Source organism: Mesoplodon bidens (genome assembly GCF_964165515.1).
Source record: "Mesoplodon bidens genome assembly, chromosome: 18".
Taxonomy (NCBI): domain Eukaryota; kingdom Metazoa; phylum Chordata; class Mammalia; order Artiodactyla; family Ziphiidae; genus Mesoplodon; species Mesoplodon bidens.
This window is the reverse complement of record NC_138175.1, coordinates 28,109,409-28,132,743: the sequence shown is the minus strand read 5'-3', so window position 1 is coordinate 28,132,743 and position 23,335 is coordinate 28,109,409. Positions and strand designations below refer to the sequence as shown.

The window sequence follows — 23,335 nt, the reverse complement described above, 5'->3', positions numbered from 1 at the left end:
TCCCTCTACGCCTCCTGTGGGAGATTCAAGCCGGCGTCCGAGCCAGGGAGGGGCGGCAAAGTCTTCAGAGCACGGAAACACCGCCCACGAGCAAAGGTAAGAAATAGGAATTACCGCAAAGTGCTGACTAAGGCCTCGTCCCCCCTTCGCTCCAATCCAAGATGGAAGGTCCGAGGCGTCACGCTGCTCCCGACGTCCCCTTCCCATTGGCTATCCTGGAATTGGGTTTCCAATAATGCGGACGCTGATTGGTCAACCCGGGACGGTTGCTAAAGGGATTGGCGCAGCAGCCCTTGGAGGGCGTCTCAAATTTTGAAAATGCAAACTAGGTTCGTGGAGGAGATGGAAAGGGGAGGACAGGGAAACCTTGAGGCGGAGGCGGGATCAAGGACACGGCAGCTCGCATTGGTTCATTAGAGGCCGAGGGGCGGCTCTTGAACACTCCTTCCTCGTGATTAGTCCAATTCAGGATAAGGGGGAGGGCACTAAGGAAAAGCGGCAGAAGCGCCTGGTTCTATTGGTCAAACCCGGAGGTTGGTGGGGCGCTCGCGGCGGCTGATTGGTGCGGGAGGTGGGGCAGGCGAGCCTCTGAGCCGGAGGTTTTGTTGTGAGGGTCGGTTGTCAAGCAGCGGCCAATCAGGCCAGGGGATGGAGGCAAGTGGGGGTCGCGCCTGGAGCGGAGCCTCGGCCTCCCGAGCCGCAGCTGCAGGTGGAGTGGACGCGGGGCCGAGGGGGCGAGGAAGCGAGGGGAGGATGAGCCCTGGGCTGGGTCGAGCTAGGGGGGGCCAGGACAGGCTGCGGCGGAGAGGGCTCTGGGTGGAGGGAGGCTGGAGCCTGTGCCCCGTAAGCTGAGAGGAGTGGGAGGATTAGGCGAGGCCGAGGGACCAGCCGCAGCTTCGGGAGGGGTGGGACCGGCGCGGAGGCCGGAGGGGAAAAACCAGGGAGGCCGGAAGCAGAGCCGGGGGTCTAGCAGGAGGAGGGGTGATGAATAGGGACACAAGAAGCAAGAGAGTGAATGAATGGGGATACTGTTAGCGCAGGGGAAAGGGGGAGAAAAGAGGGTCTGGCGAGGCAGGGGCCAAATTAGGGAGCCCAGGAGACAGGATGTGCACGCATGGGGGGACACAGGCAGCAGGGAGGAGGAGTGAATGGAGGACTATAGAGTCAGAACTGGAGAACCCAGGAGAAAGGGGAGAGCGAGGATAGGGTTCGTGGGAGAGAGGCTTGGAGGAAGGGGGTAGGAGGCTCCATGAGGTCGCCTTTTAGAGTTGAAGAGTCATACCGACTCACGACCAGACTGGAGGCCTAGTTCCCAGCACTGTCCTTGGGAATTGCAGGGACCCAGTGTAGTTCCCTTGATACGAACTGGACCCCCGGGGCCCTCTTTGAGACTCTCCCCAGAGAAGACTTCAATGCCTATCTTTAGGGTGCCTCTGATGGGCCCCTAAACTTAGCCTCTGACTCCGCCCCCTTCCCATACGTCAGACAAACAGTGACTCCCAGCAATCTAGCTGAACTGCAGACATGTGGTCTTCCCCGCCCCACCGCAGCTGCTGCATTTCAGGCAGCCAGCTTCCTGGAACAGAGCCTCCTCCCATCATCCTGGCCTCTGGGAGGACCTTCTTTTTCCCTGTGTTCCAAGTCACCCTGCCTGAGGTACCCCCTCTCCAGATTCTCAAACCCAGTTTGCAGCGCATCTCTTGGCTCTGGTGGCTTTGGTGGGTGTTTGTCTTTATCAAGTGGCCTTGGTCATCCAGGGAGCTGCATCTGCAGGTCTGCAAACCCAGGGACCCCCTGAGCTCCCGCTGAGTGTTTGCTAACAAGCCATCACCTCTGTTTGTGTTCCAGCCCAGTGTTGAGCTGAGATGGCTCAAGCCTGACATTCCATGACCGAGGATCCCAACAGTCACGCACGGGCTGCTGCTGTGGATGATTTAAAACCACGAGGTGGTCCGGGGCTGGAAGACGAAGCATTCCCTCTGCCTGGATGTGTGGAAACTCCCTGCCAACTTGATTGGCGGATCTGGGGGGGGATCCACCCCCACCCCACAAGGAAAGCACAGTCTACTGTGGGTGAAACTTCAGGTGCCAGCCAGCTGAAGGATGGCCACCCCTGTGGTCACCAAGACGGCCTGGAAGTTACGTGAGTGGTTTTCTTTCTCACCCCATTTACCCTGATAGCTGTTTGTTGCTGGGTGGCCTGAACCCCCAACTGTGTCTCCAGTTCTTGGCACAGGGGGAGACTCCACGCTTTGGAGTAAAGTAGACCAAGATGCAAATCATGCCTTTGGCAATTTTGTAGCTGGGTGACATTGGCCGGGTGACTTAACCCGTCTGAGGCTTAGTTTCCTGTCTGTGCAAGGAGATAATCACGCCTCCATTCTACAGTTGCTGTGAGATTCAAGTGAGAAAATGAATATAATGAAGCATTTAGCAGGATTTCCAGTTAGGCTGGCAGGCGGGATGGGGCAAGAAATCCTGAAAGATGTTCTTGGCGTTTTCAGACGTCTCACAAGTCAAGCTCCCCCGTTAGATGAGGGCATCTTGGGCTGAGGTGAGAGGATAGGCAGAGGGATGCTGATAGCCTCTGGAATGTACCTGAGCCCGGGTACCACCCACCCCCACCGTTACTCTATACTGACAGCTCTAAACTCTTTGGTCTTAGGACACCTTTATACTCTTAAAAATTATTGAGGACCCCAAAGAGTTTGTTTATGGGAGTCATATCTATCAATATTTACCATGTTATAAATTAATACTGAGACATTTTAAAACACAAGAACGCAGAAACATGCTGTTAGTGATGATGTCCTCACATGTCGTATATCTCCTGGAAAACTCCACCATATTCTTGTGAGCAAATGAGAGTATAAAAGTCAAATTCCATCTTAGTATTAAGATAAAAGTAGTTTTGTTCTCTTGGACCCCCAGAAGGATCGTGAGGATCCCAGTGTTCTCCAGATCATATTTTAAGACCTGTTGCTCTACACGTTGGTGCTTCTGTGGGCTGTACCCCGCCTGTAATAACTGGTTGGCATAGATCTGGTGTGTCCAAACTGGTCACCCTCTGCTATGGGCTGTCCCTGGGCTGTTTTCAGAAGCTGGGGCAAGGCTCCTTCAATTTTTTAACTGTGAGAATCTGGGCAAAACTCTTTGCTGGGCCTCAGCGTCCTCATTTGTAAATGAGAGGTTTGGGCCATTTTCAAATTGTTCCTCAGCCCTAGGGTTCTGGGAGAATCCTGTTATGGGCTCCCAAGGAGGGTATACTTTGGACAGAGTGGCTTTGTATTTATTGGGGTTATGAATGTATACCTTCAACAGCTGTTTTTCCTGAGAAACCAGGAAAGAACCAAGCACTGGGGAGACAGTGGGGGACAGAATAGACAAGGTCCCTATGCAGTGGGGCTCAGAGCCTGGGGAGAGCAACAGGCAGGAATCAGATAATCACACTGACCCATCTCTCCTTGGAACCTAATTCCAAGCTGGAACAGTTAACAGTTGTGCTTTCAATCAGTTAACTAGGTGATGAGGGGTGGGGGTAGGGGAGTGCTGTAGGCTACCTAAACAGCACGTGCAAAGGCCCTGAGGCAGGAAGCTTGGTGCATTGGAAGGTCTCAGAAGAGACCATGGGCTGCAGCACAGCAGTGGGGAGAATGTGGTGTCACATAGGCTGGTGAGGACATGTGTCTACAGGACCCCAGCCCTTCTGAGGTTTTGGCTTTATCTGAAGGGCAAGGCCAAGCCCTCAAAGCATTCAAGTAGGAGGTGATGTGATCAGGCATATTGGGCATCTGCTAACAATTTCATGTGCATAGCAGTTTCCATGGGTATAAACTGTCTGAGAGCCCAAGCCCAAATGACCTCTGGCTCCTTGTGGCTCTAGAGTCTGGGGAGGATCAGAACATGCTTGGCCAGCGTGAGGTCATTGAAACCTAGTTCTTTGCGTCTTCTGTTTGGGGTGCAGGTGTGCAGTGCCTCTGGCCAGAATGCAGTGTTCCTCCAGCTCTGGCTGGGATGTGGGGTCCAGGTTGTGCCACCTGAGCTTGGGAAACTAGCACGGGCCTGTGCCACAGGGTAGAGCAGCAGCCATCAACCTGGCCTGCTGTGAGGACTTTTGTTTGTTTTTATTTGTTTGTACATTTAAATTCAGTACCCAGGCCTGGACCATTGCTGGATGCTGTCCTTCAGGCCAGAGTGGGAGCTCTTGGGCCAGTGCCCTACGCCGAGGCCTCTGCCTGGTGCCTGAGGTGTGCCCCCCTTTCCCCACCCCACCCCCTGGTCCCTCCAGGGGTTCCAATCAGTCCCCTGCTCAGGCTGCTTGCAGGGGAGTGGTCTGAGCCCTTCTAGAACGGCCCAACCTTGAAATTCTTCTCACCCTAAAGTCTGTGGTTCTTCAGGCTGGATGCTCTGTTTCAGAGACAATCTGATCAGGCTGGGGTGTGAAGACAACCTTATCACTATCCCTACCCACTGTCTCTTAGCGCCTGGCTTAGAGCACGTACCCAGGAAACATTTATATCATGCATTGATGGCTGTCTCTGGGGGCAGTAGTCCTGAGGTGCAGAGATGGGTGGCACTGCGCCCAGGAGGCCCAGTGCAGTGGGGGCCAGCCAGGACTTTGCCTGGGAAGGGTGAGAGCCGGGGTGGGCAGTCAGGCCTCTAGGTGGGTCACACACACAGGGCAGTGCATGCGGGGAGTGTCTTCAGGGAAGGGGAGAGGACCCCAGGCTGGGGATCAAAGTGCTCAGGGGGAAGGTGGTTTGCCCTCTAGCTGGGTTGGGCCGTCAGTTTGGCCCAACAGAAGCTCTTGAATATATAAGTGTCTGTGACCAGAGCCCCAGAGCATCCAGGCATCTGTCCCTACAGTGTCCAGAGGACAGAAGGCTCCTTGGCTGAGGTGCGGACCAGAGAGAGGCCCAGCTTCCTCGAATCCAGTGGTGGGGTCCCCAAGGCCCTGGCTCAGGTTTGGGCCTGCTGGGAGCTCTCGCCCTGCTGGGGCTGGCCTAGCCAGGCCTTGAGGTGGGGTGTTGTCTGTGAGGTCGAGCCTGGAGCCTGGTCCCCTGGGCAGCTCTGACAGCCCCTGTGAGCCACACCACCTGGCAAGCATCCCTCCTGGGCCCAACTTCCCAACCTTCCTGCCGTCTGAAGCGAGACCCCCAGGCAGGGTGGAGACCAGAGCAGGTGCCCAGGAGGGGCCTCTGCAGGGCAGCCGCACCGGCCTCTCCCTCAGAGTCACCCACGCTGGCCTCGCAGCTGCCTCAGGGCGTCAGCGCCTTGGGGTTTTCCCTCATCTGTGTGGGGAGACATGTTTCTTCCCTCTGCATTCTCAGGAGAGCTACTCAGGCCCTGGCTCGGAGGCCTGGGCTGCCTCTTGGTTCCTTGCCCATGTTTTGTTCCCTGGGGGCCCTGGCAATGTCCTCTGAGACATACGTCTGCTGCCCCTGCCCCCCAGTCCAAGCCAGGGGCCCTCGTGGCCGCCCACAGTGACCTTGCCTCCCGCTCTGTCCGGTCGGCCCTCATACCTAGACCCCTCAGTCGGCTGCGACCTGCTTCCTCCTCACCCAGCCCACCCTCCTGTGCCCTCCTGGGCCCCAGTGCCCGCTCTCCATGGCGTCTGGTCCTTGGCCTGCCAAGCATCCGCGAGCGCTCAGCCCCTCGCAGCAGCCCACAGGCGTGTCCTCACTGAACCCTCAGCAGCCCAGTGAGCCAAGCACTGTTATTATCCCCATTTACCCGACGAGGAACCCAGCACTCAGAGAGGGTGAGCAACTTGTCTAAGGCCACACAGCTTGCAATAGCAGAGCTCAGACCAGAACCCAGTCCATGATGCTGAAGCTGCGGGCTGAAGCCCTGGCTGAGCTCACCTGGGGACGGCTCGTCTGCGGTTGACCTGCATGGTTCTGAAAGTGTGTTCCCCAAAGCAGGAACACCAGGCAGCGGCTGAGAGGCACTTAGGTGGTACATGGGTCAATATTTTTTATTTTAATAACTGTTTTCATTTTTCTTTTTGTATCATAGAAAAAATAGAATGAACATATCAAGCTTAAAATTTCATGCATATTATTACTTAAATGACACAGCTAAATAAAAATAGCAAGTCAGTTTTAAAAATTGAGCATAGTAAGTCAATAACAGTACCTGTGGCTATACAGAAAAAGGAAAAAAATCATGAGGCCTAAGGGAAGGATGGGAATGACTGAAGTTGAGAAATAGTCATTTCTGTCTCAGGCCCAAACTCCGCCTCGTCCCACGGCTCATGGGGGTGTCTGGGCACCAAAGGGGAGCCGCAGGGGGCAGAGCCCTCCCGCTGGGCTTCAGGCGCCAGGGCTGGTGGCCGAGCAGGGCAAGGCCTAGCCCTCCTCCATGTGGCCTGTCAGGCCCCTGACTGCCTTGTCCCTCTGCTCTTTCCTGTACAGAGGAGATCGTGGCCCATGCCAGCAACGTGTCCTCGCTGGTGCTGGGCAAAGCCTCGGGCCGGCTGCTGGCCACAGGCGGGGATGACTGCCGTGTCAACCTGTGGTCCATCAACAAGCCCAACTGCATCATGGTGAGGCTTGGCCGGCAGGTGGGGCTGGGGAGGGGTGGGTGGGCAGGCCAGGGTTGGGGGCTGGGAGTGGACAGCTTTTCAGGAACCCAGCACATCAGTGCCTTCCCCAGCCATCTGCTCAGGAAGGCCCAGGACAACCCTGATGGCTGGGACAGTGACCCGTCCTCAGGAATGGTGGGGGGGAGGTCACCTGGCCATGGGACAGAACTCGGGGGAGCCTGCGTGAGAAGGCTAAAATAATCCCACAGACCCGAATTTGAGCCTCCGCTGCCCACTCGCCTATCCACTTGCCTGTCAGTTACATGTGTGGCTGTTTTGATTCATTCCCCACCTCATTCCACAAAAAGGATCTGAGCGCCCCTGGTTGGACCTGATGAGAGGACTGGTTCTTTAACAGTGTTACCGAACTTAGGTCTGGCTGCTCGCAGCTTAGAAGCCAATACTCGAGAGGCAAGTGTTGGTTGAAAGGTAAGGTTGCTTTATTCAGGAGGCCGGCAACTGGGGGGAAGGCAGACATGTATCCAATGGCCAACTCCCCCACGTTGATCAGAGGACAAGAACTTTTAAAGGAGAGTTTCAGGGGGATATAGGTGCTGGGAGGGTGCCATTGCAGAGTAGCACAGCCAGCTCTGACAGTCATCTTGAAATTGGTCATGCAGTGGTCTGATCAGCATCGTCTTTAGTACCGGGGTCTGTTTGTTCTCATTTCTTTGAGGCCAGTTCTTGGAAGCAGCTTATGTCATGGCTATAGTCTGGTCGTCATGTAGTCAACTTCTTCCACCTGGTGGGAGTTTCAGTATCTACAAAACAGCTCAAAAGATATGGTTCAGATTATTATCCATAGCCCTTGAAGAGGAACTAAAGGTCCTTGACTTTGTTTAATGACTAAGCTATTATTATTTGGTCTTGTTTGACTGCTTTCCTTGCTGCTTCTGCATTTTCCTCACTTCTCTGATTAAATTTATTCTTTGACAGAAGTTTCTCTATAGACAAAAGGCAGGCAGAGGACATGCGGGGAGGTGTGTCTGTGCTAGGAAGGCCCCATAGGGTCCTGCTCCATTTCAGTGGCACTCTCTCCCTGTACACAACTATATTCAACGCCAAAAACTGTTTTCCAAAACAGGAAAGTGTAAAGGAGGGAAAAAAATAACAAAAATGAATCACATATAGTTTGATTATCCAAAGACCATTACATTTGGTATTTTGGTCTGTGCCCTTCTAGGTACGCATGCATGTGTGTGCAGACTTGTGCCTGTATGTACACATGCACACGTGCAAACATGCCTACGTGTACACACACAGAAACGTATAACAGTATGTTTCCAGAACACTATCTTACTCTTCTGTAGCCTGTTTTTTTTTTTTAATAACAACATTGTCAGCATTTTCCTGTGTCAACAAATATCCTTTTACGATATGATTTCTAAAAGCTTCGCAGTATTTCATCGTAGGGATGAGCTTGGCCACGCCTGGTTGCCAGCGTGGAAGTCATTGCCGGTGTTTTGGTTCTACTCAGCCGCAGTGGGGAACATCCCCCTCTCCCTAAATCTTTGAGTAGATCTGCGACCTTCACGTTGAATCTGTGGGTGTGGCATGTTTTAAAAAGCTTTCAAGACATATTGCCAAACTGCCCTCTGGAAATCAATTTACATTCTCACCAGCAGCACAGAAGCCTTCCCTCTCCCGCCACAACCTTGCAGCACAGGGCAGTATCAGTCTTTTGACTCTTGGCCAAGTAAAGATAAAGATAAAAAGCGGCGGGAGGTGATATTTATTTATTTACTTATTTATTTGGTTGCATGGGGTCTTAGCTGCAGCAGTCGGGCTTCGTAGTTGCGACTCGCCGGCGGCTTCGTTGCGGCACTCGGGCTCCTTAGTTGCGGCTCCTTAGTGGTGGCACGCAGGCTCCTTAGTTGTGGCATGCATGTGGGATGTAGTTCCCCGACCAGGGATCAAACCCCGGCCCCCTGCATTGGGAGTGCGGGAGTGCAGAGTCTTATCCACTGCGCCACCAGGGAAATCCCGGGAGGTAATATTTATTAGTAGAAACTTAATCAGCTCAGTGTTCTTGTGAGGTCCAGTGGACAGCTGAGATCTGACCCGAACCACGGCCAAGGTGAAGGACAGAACTGAAAGTGTTTTGCTTCTCTTTGCTTTGGGGGTTCAAATGTGTTTCCCATCTCTGAAATGCCAAAGTAACATACAGAGGCTGAAAAGAATCCACAGAGGCTGACAAAAAATGGACATGAAGTGACCCCCATGCTCTTGCCCTCAGAACAGCACAGTGGACAGCATGGGGTCTGGCCTCTAGACTAAGCCGCTCACACCAGGTGCAGCTCGCAGGCCCCCAGCAGCCCTCATCCCCTCACTCGCCACAGAGCAGGCTTCTCAGTGCCTCAGACTCACCAGGTTCTTTCTCACCTCAGGTGTATACACACGCTACCACCTCTGCAGGCAGTCTTTGCATTTCTGCGTGTTTTTGACTGTGAGTGAACTTGTATAGCTCCCTGACCCACACGTCCCTCCCTGGAGACAACCGTGGCTCCCGATGCCTCTGTGTCTTTCCAGGATTCATTTATACATTTGCAAGCAAATGTGTATGCCTGGACCCCTCTCCCTCCTTAGTTTGCACAAATGCTATCGAACAACATATACTGTCCTCCACCTTTTCTCACCTAAGAGCATCATGGAGATTAGTCTTTCCCATATTCAGAGGGTGCCTCGTTCATCCTTGTGGCTGAATGCTATTCCATTGCACGGGTGGCCACAGCTTATCTAACCAGTTTCCTGTGATGGGCATATATATTGTTTCCAGTCTCTTGTCAGGTTCACGGCAAAGAATGACCTTGGGTCTGTGTTGTCTCACGTGTGTTGTGTGTGTGGGGGGGTAAGCCCCAAGGTGGAGTGGCTGGTGTGCAGGGAATGTGCATTTCTAAATGTGGATAGATTTTTGCCTCATCACCCTCCATGGAGTTTCTACGCATTTATACTCCTGCTGGTGATACTTGGGGAGTTGGGCAAGCTGCTTGTAACTGTCTGGCCTTTGGGTAGTTCTGCTGAGGAGCAGTCTTCCCCTACTGTCCCCAGTTCCCATGGGAACATGGTCTTAGCAAACGCTGACGGTATCACCACTGTGCATTCGGTGGCCAGTGCTGTACGGGGAGTGACGGACACCATGGGCTTCAGATTCCAGCCCCCTCTCCAGAAAGCTAGCACCTCCCACCCCCATCCCTGGGCTCAGCCCTGCCCAGCTCTGGCCTGGTCTGAATTGGGGGGAGCCTCTGTGTCTCCCAGCAGAGTCACTCCCAGGTCCCCTGGGTTCCAGAGCCCCTGCCTGAGAACATGGCTGGGTCCTCCAGAGGGGGCCGCCCCCGGGGATCCGCGCATTCCAGAGGGGCGAGGTGTGTGCCGCCTACGAGCCAGGCCTCAGTTCTGCCGTGGTTTCCCCTCCTGAGGGCTGGGCTGGGCAGAGGGTGGAGAGGGGAGCACAGCCCAGGTGGGCGATGCTTTGGACTTTGGACTAAAAGTTCAGCTGCCCCCCTCCGAGGGGCCCAGGGCCACTTCTGCAGGTGATGTTCATGTCAGGAGCACAGCAGGTGGTGGGTGGAGCATGACTGGGGTCTGGCCCGCTTTTAGCCCTGGGAGCCGAGAGGCCTGGGGGCGGCTCAGTCTAGCGCAGCATCCCTGCTTGACATGCCTCCCAGGGATCCAGATTTTAGGGCCATAGCTGGGGGTCTGTTCACGCAGAGTGCTGAAGCTGCCACCCTCTCTTCACAGAGCCTGACGGGTCACACGTCCCCAGTGGAGAGCGTACGTCTCAACACCCCCGAGGAGCTCATTGTGGCCGGTTCCCAGTCGGGCTCCATCCGCGTCTGGGACCTGGAAGCTGCCAAAAGTAGGTGTCCACACTTGCCTTCCCCACACACACACCTGCAGTCGTGCTTGTTCTCGCCTTTGCTGTCCAGCCGCTTCCTCCAGGAAGCCTGTCCTCACTAGGTTTGGTGCTTTTCTCCTGGGGGCGCTGACCGAACAGTGTGGCGACCCCCCACCCCTGTTGACCTGGCAGCAGTGACGTGCATTTTGCTGTCTGAGTGCCGCCACTGAGGGGGCGTTCTGTAAATGTCTGAATGATGGACAAATGTGTGCGTGGGTGGGTGGGTGTCTGTGGATTCAGAACCTAGAATGACATCAAGTGCCACCAGGGACCACGCAGGACTCGTAAATGAGTGAGGGGGCTGTGTGCGGAGAACTAGGGTGTGTGCCCCGCGCCCAGGGGTCCCCACTCAGCTCCAGCTAACTGTTACCTGCAGGAATGGGGCCTGGGCGGCCAGACTTTCTGTTTCCTTGTGCTTTGTTTGTTTTAATTTAGTTTTCATCTTTAGAGAAGTTATGCATAGTCTAAAAAGGCAAATGCTGGTAGTTCACAAATGGTCACAAGGGAAAGAGGAAGCCTTGCCCCACTCCGGCCCACTGCAGGGCCCTCAGCCTCTGTCCTTTCACCTGGTGAGTGCTAACCGCCTCTGCTTTTCCACACAACGTGGATATACTACAGTTGCTTTTCTTTTTAAAAACACTTCATACATTAGCTGTGCCTTCCTCCTACAGAAAAGGAGAACTGAGCTCTCAGTGCTACCCCGGCTCGTGTCACTCACAACATTACCCCCCCACCCTCCCTGAATCACCTTTTAAATACTCAGTGTTTCTATTATCAGGACCTATAGATATTATTCAGAGCTGATTGTATGTATTTCTTTTCTTTTGATAATTTTGTTTCCCTGGAATTAATAGTTGTTCTATCTTTTTTTCATCTGCGTGTTTTCTGTGTCTTTGTTACTAATCCAGCCCCAACTTCTTTGCCAGAAGGGTAAGCCTCCTCCTTGAGTTTACCCCCAAACCCATCCCATCACTGAGGTCTCTCTTCCCAGAGCCTCTGTCCCCAGGTCCTAGTGGCCTGGGAGCTCCCAGGCCTGCAGCCCAGGTGCCATCCTGGGGCCCTTGTCTCCTCCCCGGGGAACTCTCTCCGACTCTGCCACACCGGATCCCACATTGTCACTTTTCTTGGTCCCCCCCCCCTCTTTTAGGTGTGGCACATTCTTTCATAGCTTACTGTGAAAGGGTACACTGCAAGCACAGTTTTAGAGGCTGAAAATGATTCTTTTCTTTTTTATAAATTTATTTATTTATTTTATTTTTGGCTGCCTTGGGCCTTCCTTGCTGTGTGTGGGCTTTCTCTAGTTGCGGCGAGCGAGGGCTACTCTTCGTTGTGGTGCACGGGCTTCTCCTTGCGGTAGGTTCTCTTGTTGCGGAGTATGGGCTCTAGGCATGTGGACTTCAGTGGCTGTAGCACATGGGCTTCAGTAGTTGTGGCTCACGGGCTCTAAAGCGCAGGCTCAGTAGTTGTGACGCACGGGCTTAGTTGCTCCGTGGCATGTGGGATCTTCCCAGACCAGGGCTCGAACCCATGTCCCCTGCATTGGCAGATGAGTTCTTAACCACTGCGCCACCAGGGAAGTCCCTGAAAATTACTTGATTCTAAAACCACCCCCCTTTTATTTTTAAGAGTTTGAGTGTAGAATTCTAGGTTGGGAATACTTTTCTCTCCGAATTGTGAAGGTGCAGCTCCGTTGCCTTTTAGGTTCCGGGGTTGCTGTGGGGAGGTCAGTGCCGTCTCGTCCCAGATCCCTCTCATGGGACCTGCTTCTTTCCTCCTTCTGCCTCTCTCTCTTTACAGGTTCGTAGGATCTTCATCCCAGTGTCCTCAGGTTTCACAGAATAGGATCCCTATGCTGAATCCTCACTGGGATCTTTTGATCTATAAACTCATGCCCTCAGTTCTGGGTCAAGTGGGGAGTCCCGCCTTCCCTGGAAGGGGGGCTGCCTCTCAGCCTTGCTGGCTGTTGCCACACAGCGGTCTGGGCACAATGTTGCCAGCTATACAGATTTTTCAAGTGAAGCTGGGAATCTGGACATTTACGTGGAATCCACCCATTTCTGAAGGTTGACAGCTAATTCAGTATATTTTTCAAGGGCTTCCCTGGTGGCACAGTGGTTAAGAATCCGCCTGCAGTGCAGGAGACACAAGTTGGAGCCCTGGTCCGGGAAGATCCCACATGCTGCAGAGCAGCTAAGCCCGTGCACCACAACTACTGAGCCTGCGAGCCACAACTACTGAACCCGTGTGCCACAACTACTGAAGCCCGTGCGCCACAACTACTGAAGCCTGTGCACTAGAGCCCGTGCTCCGGAACAAGAGAAGCCACCACAAGGAGAAAGCCCGCGCACCGCAACAGAGCAGCCGCCGCTCGCCACAACTAGAGAAAGCCTGCATGCAGCAGCAAAGACCCAATGCAACCAAAAATAAATAAATAACTAAATTAATTAATTTTAAAAAAACCATATTTTTCAGAATACTCTGCAGGCTGACAGTCAGAGGTTCAAGTAAAACCTGTTTGCTCCCTGCTTTTTGCCAACCTCTAGTCTGGACCTTCCAGCATGCCAGGCGGGAAGCCATCCCCTACCTGAAGGACAGGAGAGGAAAGGGTGACATGGATTTTGCCGAGTCTGCCTCTTCCAGAAGAGATGCCCCCTGGCCTGGCTGAGACTTGAAGGTCATTCCAGGCCTCTACTCTGTGCTTGCTCTACTTCTGCTGCAGGACGGCAGCCATTGGCCACACATGCCTGGTGGCCGGGTTCATTCTGCTCTTGTATAGGTGATCCTCAAGAAATGACCTCAACCCGAGCCTCTTGGGTGGTGCTTGCCCACCCAGTGACGGGCTGTTTAAGAAAGACAGAACCCCGGGACTTCCCTGGTGGTCCAGTGGTTAAGAATCCGCCTTCCAATGCAGGGGACACGGGATCAACCTCTGGTCGGGGAACTAAGATCCCACGTGCTGCGGGGCAACTAAGCCTGCGTGCCGCAACTTCTGAGCCCGCGCACTCTGGAGCCCACGTGCCACAGCTAGAGAGTCTGCGTGCCGCGACTAAGACCTGATCCAGCCATAAATAAATAAACAAACAGACAGAGCCCCAGGCCCTCTTAGATAATAAACAGGGGCTGAGTGCTTAGCATCTCAGCACACGGTTAAATAAATAAATAAATAAATAAATAAATAATTTATTTATTTATTTATTAAAAAGCAGAAGAAGAAGAAGAAGACAGAGCCCCAGGCCCTCTTAGGTAATGAAGAGGGGCTGCATGCTTCACATCTCAACACGTGGTCCCACTGCCTGGCTGCACACAGGACCCACATTGCGGGGGCATCGCTGGACAAGGGGCCAGGGAGGAGCAAGCCTGGCCTGGCTGGGCTCCAGCTGAGAAAGCAGAAAGGCTCGGGCAGAAGGCGCTTCATTTCCTGGGGAGCCTTTGCCTGGACCCAGATCCCAGTGGAGGGCACCAGCCATTCACCATTCACTGAGGAGCAAGGGAAGAAGAGAAGCCAAGGGCCGTGATTTCTCAGCCATGACTTCCATGCATAAGGGAATGTGAGGAATTTCTTGAGGTGGGCAAAGAATGGAAACTGAAGACCTCTGGAATTCCTGAGCCCTGGACTCCCAGAGCTGGCTGCTCTACAAGGAGCTTGTAACACAGCCCAGACCCCACTCCCGGAGAGCCTGACTCAGTAGTGGGATGGGCCCAGACTCTGGCTTTCTTAAGCTTCAAGATGGTTCTGATGCAAAGCCAGGTTGGCACTGTCTCCTTATTTGACAGATGGACAAACTGAGGCTCAGGGAGGGCCCTGAACTTGATAAAGACTCTGTGGCTGGGGGTGGCGGAATCTGGGACTCGAATCCTGGTGTCAAGACTCCCATCCCAGTGTTGTCTGCCCTGCCGTTTGCAGGGGGTTCAGCGATGGAAGAGAAACTTGCCCTTAGCATCCTCGGCAGGAAGAGCTAAGACCTCAGGCCCACCTCCACCCCCAACCCACCACAGTGTGAATGGAAATGATACAGAGGCAAACGGGCACCCCACATGCAGGAAGGGGTTCTTAAAGGGCTGCCTTACAGTCACATCAGTTGCCCATCACTGGAGGGTTCAGCTACTCGGCTGGAAGGGTTTAGAGATTCCCATGTGGGGCAGACAGACCCCGGAGACCCCTCCACTCTGCAGCTCCTGGATCCTGTGACCGAGTCCGGCCTCAGGAGGCCTGCCGAGAGCCCTCCTGGGACAGAAGACCAAGGGCAGAAATCACGCCGGAAGAACGTGTTCCTGCCTGCTTTCCACAGAGCAGCCAGAGGGCGAGGGTGGGTCAGCTCAGGATCCCACAGGGAGGCATGCTTCATGAATGTGAACCTGCCACATCCTCTCAGGGCGGGCCAGGATTTTGGAAGCCTGGCTTGTGGGATGCAAAGCAGGTGGGCTGGCCGGGGTGGTTCGGACTGGGGCAGGAGCCAGACGAGTCTCCTCCCTCCAGGGCCTGGACTGGGCGGCATGTGCCCGAAGTCCCCTTGGCCAGCCAGGCAATGCTGAGCCCCCGAGACAACTACAGAGAGTGAGGAGGGCAGCTGCTCAGGTTTTGGTGCGGTTGAATCTTATCCTTAAGGCATTACATCTGGGGTCTGCTTGAACACCTCCTCCAACAGAGAGCTCACCACCTCACAAGGCAGCCTGTTTCACCTTGGCGCAAACCTAAGCACGGCTGGACTGCCACACCCCTTGGCACCAGCACTCCTGGGGTGGACAGTTTCATTCAAACAGCGGAATTATAAATCTTATAAAAAGCAAGACACGTGAGGCCAGAGAGAAGAGGCAAACTTGAGTGGTACCAGAGAACACTCTGAGACAGAAACGCAAGGTTTGCCTGCAGCCTCCCTCATCTGCCACCCACTGACGTCCTGTTCAACGACCACCACCTCCAAAAAGCCCCCCTGGATTTCTCTTTTCAACCTAGCAGCTTCTCCCCCAGCTTGGACCTCTCCTGCATCTCTCTCCTTGCACTGTCTCGGGTGTGGTGGGATGCCTGGCAGACCATAAGCTCCACGTCCACATCCACAGGGCCTGAACCAAGTACAGTAGTTACCTGGCTCTGCTGACTCTGGGGCTTCACTCTCATGAGAGCATGCTGGGACAAGCCCAGGGGTGCAAGCTGCGGGGAGCTTGCAGGGAATTTTCTGAGGGCTCGGGTAATGGCAGAAATGGCTGGCATCTCTCGAGAGGAAAATAGGAAAGTTAGTTGTTAGGGTGGTAGGACTCTGGTTGATTTTTCTCCCTGTTTGGAAAGTCTGTGCTACTGTTGTGTTCTTCTGTGCAGTCAATATGAGAGCACACACACAAACGAACACAACAGCCCTCGCTCCACCAGCCATCCTGTTTGCCTCTCACGCCATTGCCTCTGCTCTCTTCCTCGTTAGTCCTTCGCACACTTATGGGACACAAAGCCAACATCTGCAGCCTGGATTTCCACCCGTATGGCGAGTTTGTGGCCTCGGGTTCCCAGGACACGAACATCAAGGTGAGCCACCACTCTGCACCCTGGCTCTCCCGCCGGGCCAGGCAGCGGGACCGGGACGGTGTGTCCCGTCTGGGGTGGGGGGGTGGGCTTCGGCTCTTCGGGGGACATCTTCCCCCTGTGTGGCAGCATCCATGCCCTCCCAGGGCAGGGATGTGGAAGCGTTTGCCAGACATTTCTGCTCGGGATGCCCAGCTTTAGTGAGCGGTTTCCAGACCCCTGTCACTTGGAGGTATAATGACCTGGAGGTGCCCAGAGCCCCTCTCTGCTCATGGCCACATGTTGCCCTCCGACCCAGGCTCCAGGACCTAGCTTGGCTAGGCCTCCCCAGCCCAGCCCGCCTTGGTTGTGACCTGTCCTGACCCTGCCCCCCCCTGCTCCTCTCCTCACAGCTCTGGGACATCAGGAGGAAAGGCTGTGTCTTCCGATACAGGGTAAGCAAGGCACCCTCTGTCCGTCATTCCACAAGCACCTTGCAGGCGTGGAGCATGGGGTGGTGCCCAGACCCTGGCAGGGGCTGGAGGGGACTGTTGTCCAACCTGGGTGAGAACGTGAGAAACAAGAGTCCAGATGAGAAACATGCATCTGGGCCAGAGCAGGAGTGCGGTGGGTGGTCCACCGGGACCCCCGGCTTTCCGTGACTCCCCGCAGAGCTGTGTGTACCAAACTGTGCTCCACGGTTTGCAGGCCGCTAACAGGTGTCCTTAAGTGAAGGGGGTTCCTGTTCATATGAGTTTGGAAGGACAGGGTTTAATAATTATTTGGGGGGGTTTCTAGACCCTTTGACATTAAGAGGAGGCATTTAACTCTCCAGAAAGAGACACAAGACACATTGCTTCCCAAACTATCAGACCATGCAGTGTTGATTTCCTGGAGCGTCCTGCAGGACTGGGGCTCCGTGACCGCATGTGGAGAAGTGTCCCTCTGTGACATCTCCCGCATGTGGCTGTCAGTCCCCCCCCTGCCTGCTCCCAGGAAGCACTGCTTATGGAGGGCAGGGAGGAGCGGGTGGTGGGGAGAGAAGTCCACTGGGCCCAGGCCCCTCGGGTGCTCGTGCTCTGTCCTCCCCTCAGGGGCACAGCCAGGCCGTGCGGTGTCTCCGGTTCAGCCCCGACGGGAAGTGGCTGGCGTCGGCCGCAGATGACCACACGGTGAAGGTAGCTCCCGGCCTGACCTGGGCCCAGGGCTGGGGACTGGGGTCTGCTGGTCACACTCAGGTTGGGTCCTCACCTCCCTCCTGATCAGGCTCACACAGCCCAAGCCTGTCCAGAGTGGGAGGTGGTTCGTGGCTGAAGAGCTCGGGCTGGATTGGAGGGTGTGTGGGCAGCTGAGGGCCAGGCTGGCCCTGACCTCCACCCTGGCCTGCCCCAGCTCTGGGATCTGACTGCTGGCAAGATGATGTCCGAGTTCCCTGGCCACACGGGGCCTGTCAACGTGGTGGAGTTTCACCCCAATGAGTACCTCCTGGCTTCTGGCAGCTCTGACAGGTGAGGAGGAGCAGGGCTCGTCGCCCGTGACTGCCGTCCCTCACGTCCCTGTCCTCTGGTGTATATCTGTCCCCAGTCTGTCTCTGTGTCCCAGGTTGTCATATGATCCCAGGTAGGCTGAATTAACTGCCAGCCAAGCTGGGATGGGACCCGGGTCACATCTCTCTCCCAACTTTGGTTCCCTGGCCCCAGTGTCCTGGGACTTCATGGTATGTCTGGATCCAGCCCCAGTGTCCTGGGACTTGATTGCGTGTCTGGATCCAAGGCCCATATTCACCTCTCAGGTGCCAAGTCCCCTCCCGCTGCCTGTGCAGGGCCAGCCCCTGGCCCCAGGCATTGCTCTGAATGGCCGTGACCTGGGGCGGCAGGTGCCTGGAGAGAAGTGGGCTCCCCTGGCCACTGGCCTGTGTGGAGGCCAACACATGGCACTCGCTTCCCAGCACAGCCTGGCTTCCTTCGCAGGACCATCCGTTTCTGGGACCTGGAGAAATTCCAGGTGGTGAGCTGTATCGAAGGGGAGCCAGGGCCTGTCAGGTAGGCGGGCGGCTGGGCAGTGGGCCAGGGCCCTCCTCCCAGGCAGTGGGGTGTGGCTGCAGGTGGACCTTTCCCATCTCCGCTTCCGCTCCCTCCCGTCCTGGGCTCCCCGCAGCCTCTCCGGTGTCTCCTGACCCACGGCCCACTCTCGCCTGGCCCAGGAGCGTCCTCTTCAACCCCGATGGCTGCTGCCTGTATAGTGGCTGCCAGGACTCACTGCGCGTCTACGGCTGGGAGCCCGAGCGCTGCTTTGACGTGGTCCTTGTCAACTGGGGCAAGGTGGCCGACCTGGCCATCTGCAATGACCAGCTGGTGAGAGAGCCACCGCCCACCGTGCACCCTTCCGCTGGGCCGCTCTCCTGCCTCCCCCTCAGGCCCCCAACTCCCACCCGAACCCGGGGGGTCCTGCCCACCACCACCCCCGTCCCCCTGTCCCCCAGCACCACCACGAAGGGTCCCGCCCCAGCTCTGCCGCTTCCCGCAGATAGGCGTGGCCTTCTCCCAGAGCAGCGTCTCCTCTTACGTGGTGGACCTGACGCGGGTCACCAGGACGGGCACGGTAGCCCCGGACCCCATGCAGGACAGCCAGCCCCCGGCGCAGCAGCCGCCAAACCCCAGCGCCCCGCTTCGGCGCATCTACGAGCGGCCCAGCGCCACTGGCAGTGAGCCTCAGAGGTGGGGTGCTCGGGGCCCCAGAGGGCGCTGGGGGGCGCAGGAGGCGGGCCCACAGCCCCTGCCTCACCGGGGCCCCCACCTCCTTTCTGCCCGGCCTGCTCCCCAGGGTGAAGCAGAACTCAGAGAGCGAGCGCCGCAGCCCCAGCAGCGAGGATGACCGGGATGAGCGGGAGTCTCGGGCGGAGATCCAGAACGCTGAGGACTACAACGAGATCTTCCAGCCCAAGAACAGCATCAGTGAGGCCTGGGCCCTCCCCTCCGAGCCCCAGCGTTCCCCTCTGTGAAATGGAGGCAGATGGTCCTTTCTGGGGATGGCATCCATGTTGCTGCACTCCCTTAGCTTAATTCCTAGCCCATGTCTGGGCCTGGGCTCTGTTCCCAGGTCCTCTAGGCCCCAGCAGAGGCCCAGCAGCCACTCAGTGCTCGGCCTGCCCCGAGCAAAGGAAGGCCCAGTGGGGCAAGGGGCCGGGAAGGGGCAAGCCTGAGGGCTCAGGGCCTGGGAACGGGTCACAGTGTGCAGCTGTGCGTGCACCCGGGAACCACCTTGCATCCGCCGCATCCTGAGGGGCCCAGGGTCCCTGGCCGGCCGGGCCCTGAGGGCTCAGACAGCAGCCCTGGGCTGACCCACATGAGTCCCCAGCCCCCTTTACCTCTGCAGGTCGGACGCCGCCCCGAAGAAGTGAGCCCTTCCCAGCACCCCCGGAGGATGGTGAGTCGGGGGGCAAAGCCTGGCCTCCCAGGGTCCCCAGCTCCCTGGTCCTCCCCTCCCACAGCACAGTTTCCAGCGTCTCTCCCACTGGATCTTTTCCCTCCACTTGCCCAAAAGCACCTGCTGTGTGCCAGGCCCTGGTGATAGAGCGTGAAAAGGCAGGTAGGTGCCCCCGTCAGGAGCCCACACCCAGGCGAACGGTAGACAGCCCCAGGGGAGGAAGGAGCCGGGAGTGGTGAGAGGTTCTGAGGCCCGAGTAGATGGGGGGCCGTGAGGCTCTGAGGAGGCGGCACATCAGGCAGGCGTGGGGGCCAGGTGAGGAGACAGGAGGGAAGAGCCTCAGGTGGGAGGGAGCCGAGAGGACAGCGGGGGCTTGGGGTCCGGGAGCAGGAGGCCAGGCCCTGCAGGCCCTGGGTCAGGGGGTTGGGGTTTTGCTGCTGGAGGGTTTAAGAAGGGAGAAAACCTGATCTGCTCACTTACGATTGGAGAAGGCGGCAGGGCGGGGCACCCTCCTCCTGCAGGCCATCCCTCCCTCCCCTGCTTTCTCCTCAAGGGGTCATCTTCTCGTGCCCCTCGGGCTGGGTTCCTGAAGGGCCTCTGTCCCGCGCTCCCACTCACCATCCACCATCCACTCACCGCCCCCCTCCCAAAACACACTCCTTCCCTAGTGAGGCGACAGGAGCGCCACTCCCTGGAGCTCCCTGGGTCCTGTCCACACAGGGTGCTTGGCGCCTGCTTTCTACCAGACCTGGGGCTGAGTGGGTGGTAAGGGAGGGGACAGGCCCATCCCCGGCCCCCAGGCCTCCCGTTAGAGGTGCCTCCCACAGCCCCAGCCCAAGCCCTGCCTTCTGCCCGCCCGTCTCTTCTGGCCTGACCTGACCCAGTGATCTTTTCCTTCCGCCTCCAGACATGGCCACAGCCAAGGAGGTAGCAAAGCCCAGCCCAGCCATGGACGTGCAGTTCCTGGTGCCAAAAGTATGTGCAGGTGGAGCGGGCAGGGTGTGGGGCTCGGAGAGGGGCCGGAGTCCTGAATCGGCGCTGGGGCGGCCCTTGCCGGGGAGGGGGTGCTGAGAGGGAGGGAGGGAGGGAGAGGAGGCCTTGGGCTGGCCACCTGCTGAGCCCCGGACCCCTCCAGCCCGAGGTCCTGTCCCGGCCCCCAGTCATCACTTCCACCCCTGCACCCAAGGCTGAGTCTATCATCATCCCTGCCACCCGGAATGAGCCCATCGGACTGAAGGCCTCCGACTTCCTGCCTGTGAGTGGGGGGCCCAGGCTGAGGGCGGGTGGAGGCCCGTGGCATGAGAGTAGAACTTGGCTGCCAGCATCAGGGCACCCGTCCCATGCAGGCTGTGAAGATCCCCCAGCAGGCAGAGCTGGTCGACGAGGATGCCATGTCACAGATCCGCAAGGGCCATGATACCATGTGTGTCGTGCTCACCAGCCGCCACAAGAACCTGGACACCGTGCGGGCCGTGTGGACCACGGGTGACATCAAGGCAAGTGCCACCTCTGCGCGGGTTTGGGGTTGAGAAGAGGGCCACCCGAGGGGCACGGGGAGCTAGGCGGCCCCTGTCACCACGCCAAGCAGTCTCAGGAACAGCCCGCAGTAAACCCCATCATCACACCACACCCAGGCAGGGCCACTCAGTCCCCGATCCCCTCTGACGGGTGCTCTGTTTGCACAGACGTCAGTGGACTCGGCCGTGGCCATCAATGACCTGTCCGTGGTCGTGGACCTCCTTAACATTGTCAACCAGAAAGCGTAAGTGGCTATTGTGGGGGGTGGGGGGAGTGGGCAGGGCCGGGCACTGAGGGCACATGTCCCCGGCCCTTTCCCCAGCTCCCTGTGGAAGCTGGACCTATGCACCACCGTCCTGCCACAGATCGAGAAGCTTCTGCAGAGCAAGTATGAGAGGTACGGGTGGGGAAGCCGCACCTGCTTCCCAGCAGGGAGGGACCATGGGAAAGACCCCCAGGGCCGGTGCCCTTGTGAGGTAGCCGTGCAGCATTGCTGGGCCCTTCAAATTTGAGAGGCCAGAGTGAAAACGAGTCCACGCTGCCTCTCTGATCCTGTCTCTGCCCCCTTTGTCTCTGTGTAACTTGCTCTCCGTCTTTCTATTTGTGACTCCATCCATCCCCTGCCTCTGAAGCTATGTCCAGACGGGCTGCACCTCTCTGAAGCTGATCCTGCAGCGGTTTCTGCCCCTTATCACAGACATGCTGGCGGCCCCGCCCGCCGTGGGTGTGGACATCAGCCGGGAGGAGAGGTGAGGAGCCAGCGGCGTGTGTGGCAGGGGTGCCACGTCAAGCGAGAGCACAGGCCTGGGGGCCCAGCCTGCCTGTTGGTGGCCCTGCTGAAACAGCTTATAGAGGTCATTGTGCCTGGGACGGTGGCTCAGGGCACAGGGTAGGGTTGCCAGAGCCTTGGTTCCCCCACGGCCTGGCTCTGCCCTGCGCCCTGGCCCAGCCTCAGTGGGTCCTGCACTCTGGGCCTCAGCCTTCCTCCGGGAGGAGGGTCGGAGCGCTTTGTACAGGAAAGGCTCCGAGGTCGGGTGGGGGTACGGCGACTGTGCCAGCCAGCCACCTCACGCGTGGCCCCTCCGCCCGCAGGCTGCACAAGTGCCGGGTCTGCTACAAGCAGCTCAGGAGCATCAGCGGCCTCGTCAAGAGCAAGTCGGGCTTGAGCGGCCGCCACGGCAGTGCCTTCCGCGAACTGCACCTGCTCATGGCCGCTTTGGACTGAGGAGCCCAGAGGGTGTTGGCACCCTGAGGCCTGGCCTCGGCCCCCCACTCCTGTTCCCTGTGCGCCCACCAGCCCATGAGCCTCTGCCCGGCCCCCACTGCTGCCCTGCAGCCATCCTAGAGGCGGTGGCGCCGGCCCACTGGCCACCTCCACAGCCCTAAACTGACAGCTTCTCTCCAGAAACAGCTGCCCAGCTTTGTCCGACTCCTGCTTCCTGGGGCAGCGAACCGAGCCCTGGGGCTGCTGCTGTAATTTATAAGGTGAATTTTATTAAATTTGTAACTATTCCCTGCTTTCCTTGCTGGGAGGTACAGCCTCTGGCCGCCAGGCTCTCCTGGGCCCCATATTGCCTGCCTGGCTCTTCAGAGATGAGACCCCTCCTTCTCCAAGACCCAGAGGCGGTGCACCAGGCAGCGTGGCCAGCAGGGGGCAGCAGAGCGATGGGCCGGCGGGAAGGGGTAAGTTCAGACTTGCTCTGGGGAGAAGAGGGACCCAGCAACTCCCCCTTTCACGGCTAGGAGAAACAGGTGAGGAGTGGGCTCATCAGCTCATCCCCCCTGTCTCAGCCACACTCCCAGCTGTCCTGTGGATGCCTCCAAGGCCAGCAGGTGTACGCTGCAGGGGGCCAGGACCCCAGCCTTGCAGGCATGGCCACCACTAGGCTGACCCAGGGCCCACCACCTTCCCCCATCCCCCCAGGAGGCCTCCAGGGATAGGACCGGAAGGGCAGCTGCCCCATCCTCCAAACACCTTTGGCTCCCACACACCAGGAGCCCCCAGTGCTGGCTGGCCGGAACGGCTCCCCTGACCCAGTGGTCATCCCTTATGCTCCTGAGGCGGGTTCCGCCCCAGTTTGGTGGGAGGGCCTCACTGAGCCCTGCCCATGTCTCCCCAAGGCTGGGACCGGGTGCAGGCCAGCACAACCGGCACCCCCGTGGTGGGGAGCCGCAGGGGTGGCACTGCCCCGGTGGGTGGGGTGCTGTCGGCAGAGGGGTGTGGCACTCACCTGTGGCCAGTTCACTTAAGGGGGCAAGACCAGGGCGGAGGGCAGGCGGCGGAGTGGGGCCCGCTCCGGCTGGGTTTCGGCAAAGCCTTTGGAGGCTTGGGTTTCCCGTCCGCAAGACGGGGGTGCGGGTCAGTCAGGAGACGGGTGGGGGCGGAGGGGTGGCGCCTCCCAGCCAGGAATGTCCAGAA

At 57.4% G+C, this 23,335-nt stretch overlaps 1 protein-coding gene across 1 annotated transcript; it reads left to right on the top strand.

Annotated features, from left to right (window-relative positions):
* The first annotated feature begins 538 nt into the window (after window positions 1-538).
* Window positions 539-23,185, top strand: KATNB1 (katanin regulatory subunit B1). Its single transcript, XM_081215325.1, has 20 exons — window positions 539-709; window positions 1,849-2,143; window positions 6,417-6,547; window positions 10,325-10,442; window positions 15,896-15,996; window positions 16,386-16,427; window positions 17,067-17,150; window positions 17,365-17,480; window positions 17,943-18,014; window positions 18,176-18,326; window positions 18,499-18,689; window positions 18,796-18,926; window positions 19,348-19,398; window positions 20,306-20,373; window positions 20,534-20,653; window positions 20,745-20,894; window positions 21,084-21,160; window positions 21,239-21,313; window positions 21,549-21,665; window positions 22,009-23,185. The coding sequence occupies exons 2-20, from the start codon at window positions 2,104-2,106 to the stop codon at window positions 22,139-22,141; spliced, it is 1,968 nt and encodes a 655-aa protein (XP_081071451.1). The 5' UTR covers window positions 539-709; window positions 1,849-2,103; the 3' UTR covers window positions 22,142-23,185.
* Window positions 23,186-23,335: the final 150 nt, after the last annotated feature.

What these genes read in the sequence shown, in the direction of transcription:
- KATNB1 (XM_081215325.1), top strand. Translation starts at nt 2,104, where the DNA reads ATGGCCACCCCTGTGGTCACCAAGACGGCCTGGAAGTTAC. An exon ending in AGGCCTCCGACTTCCTGCCT is followed by an intron (nt 20,654 to 20,744) that starts GTGAGTGGGGGG and finishes CGTCCCATGCAG; the next exon opens with GCTGTGAAGATCCCCCAGCA. An exon ending in GGACCACGGGTGACATCAAG is followed by an intron (nt 20,895 to 21,083) that starts GCAAGTGCCACC and finishes CTGTTTGCACAG; the next exon opens with ACGTCAGTGGACTCGGCCGT.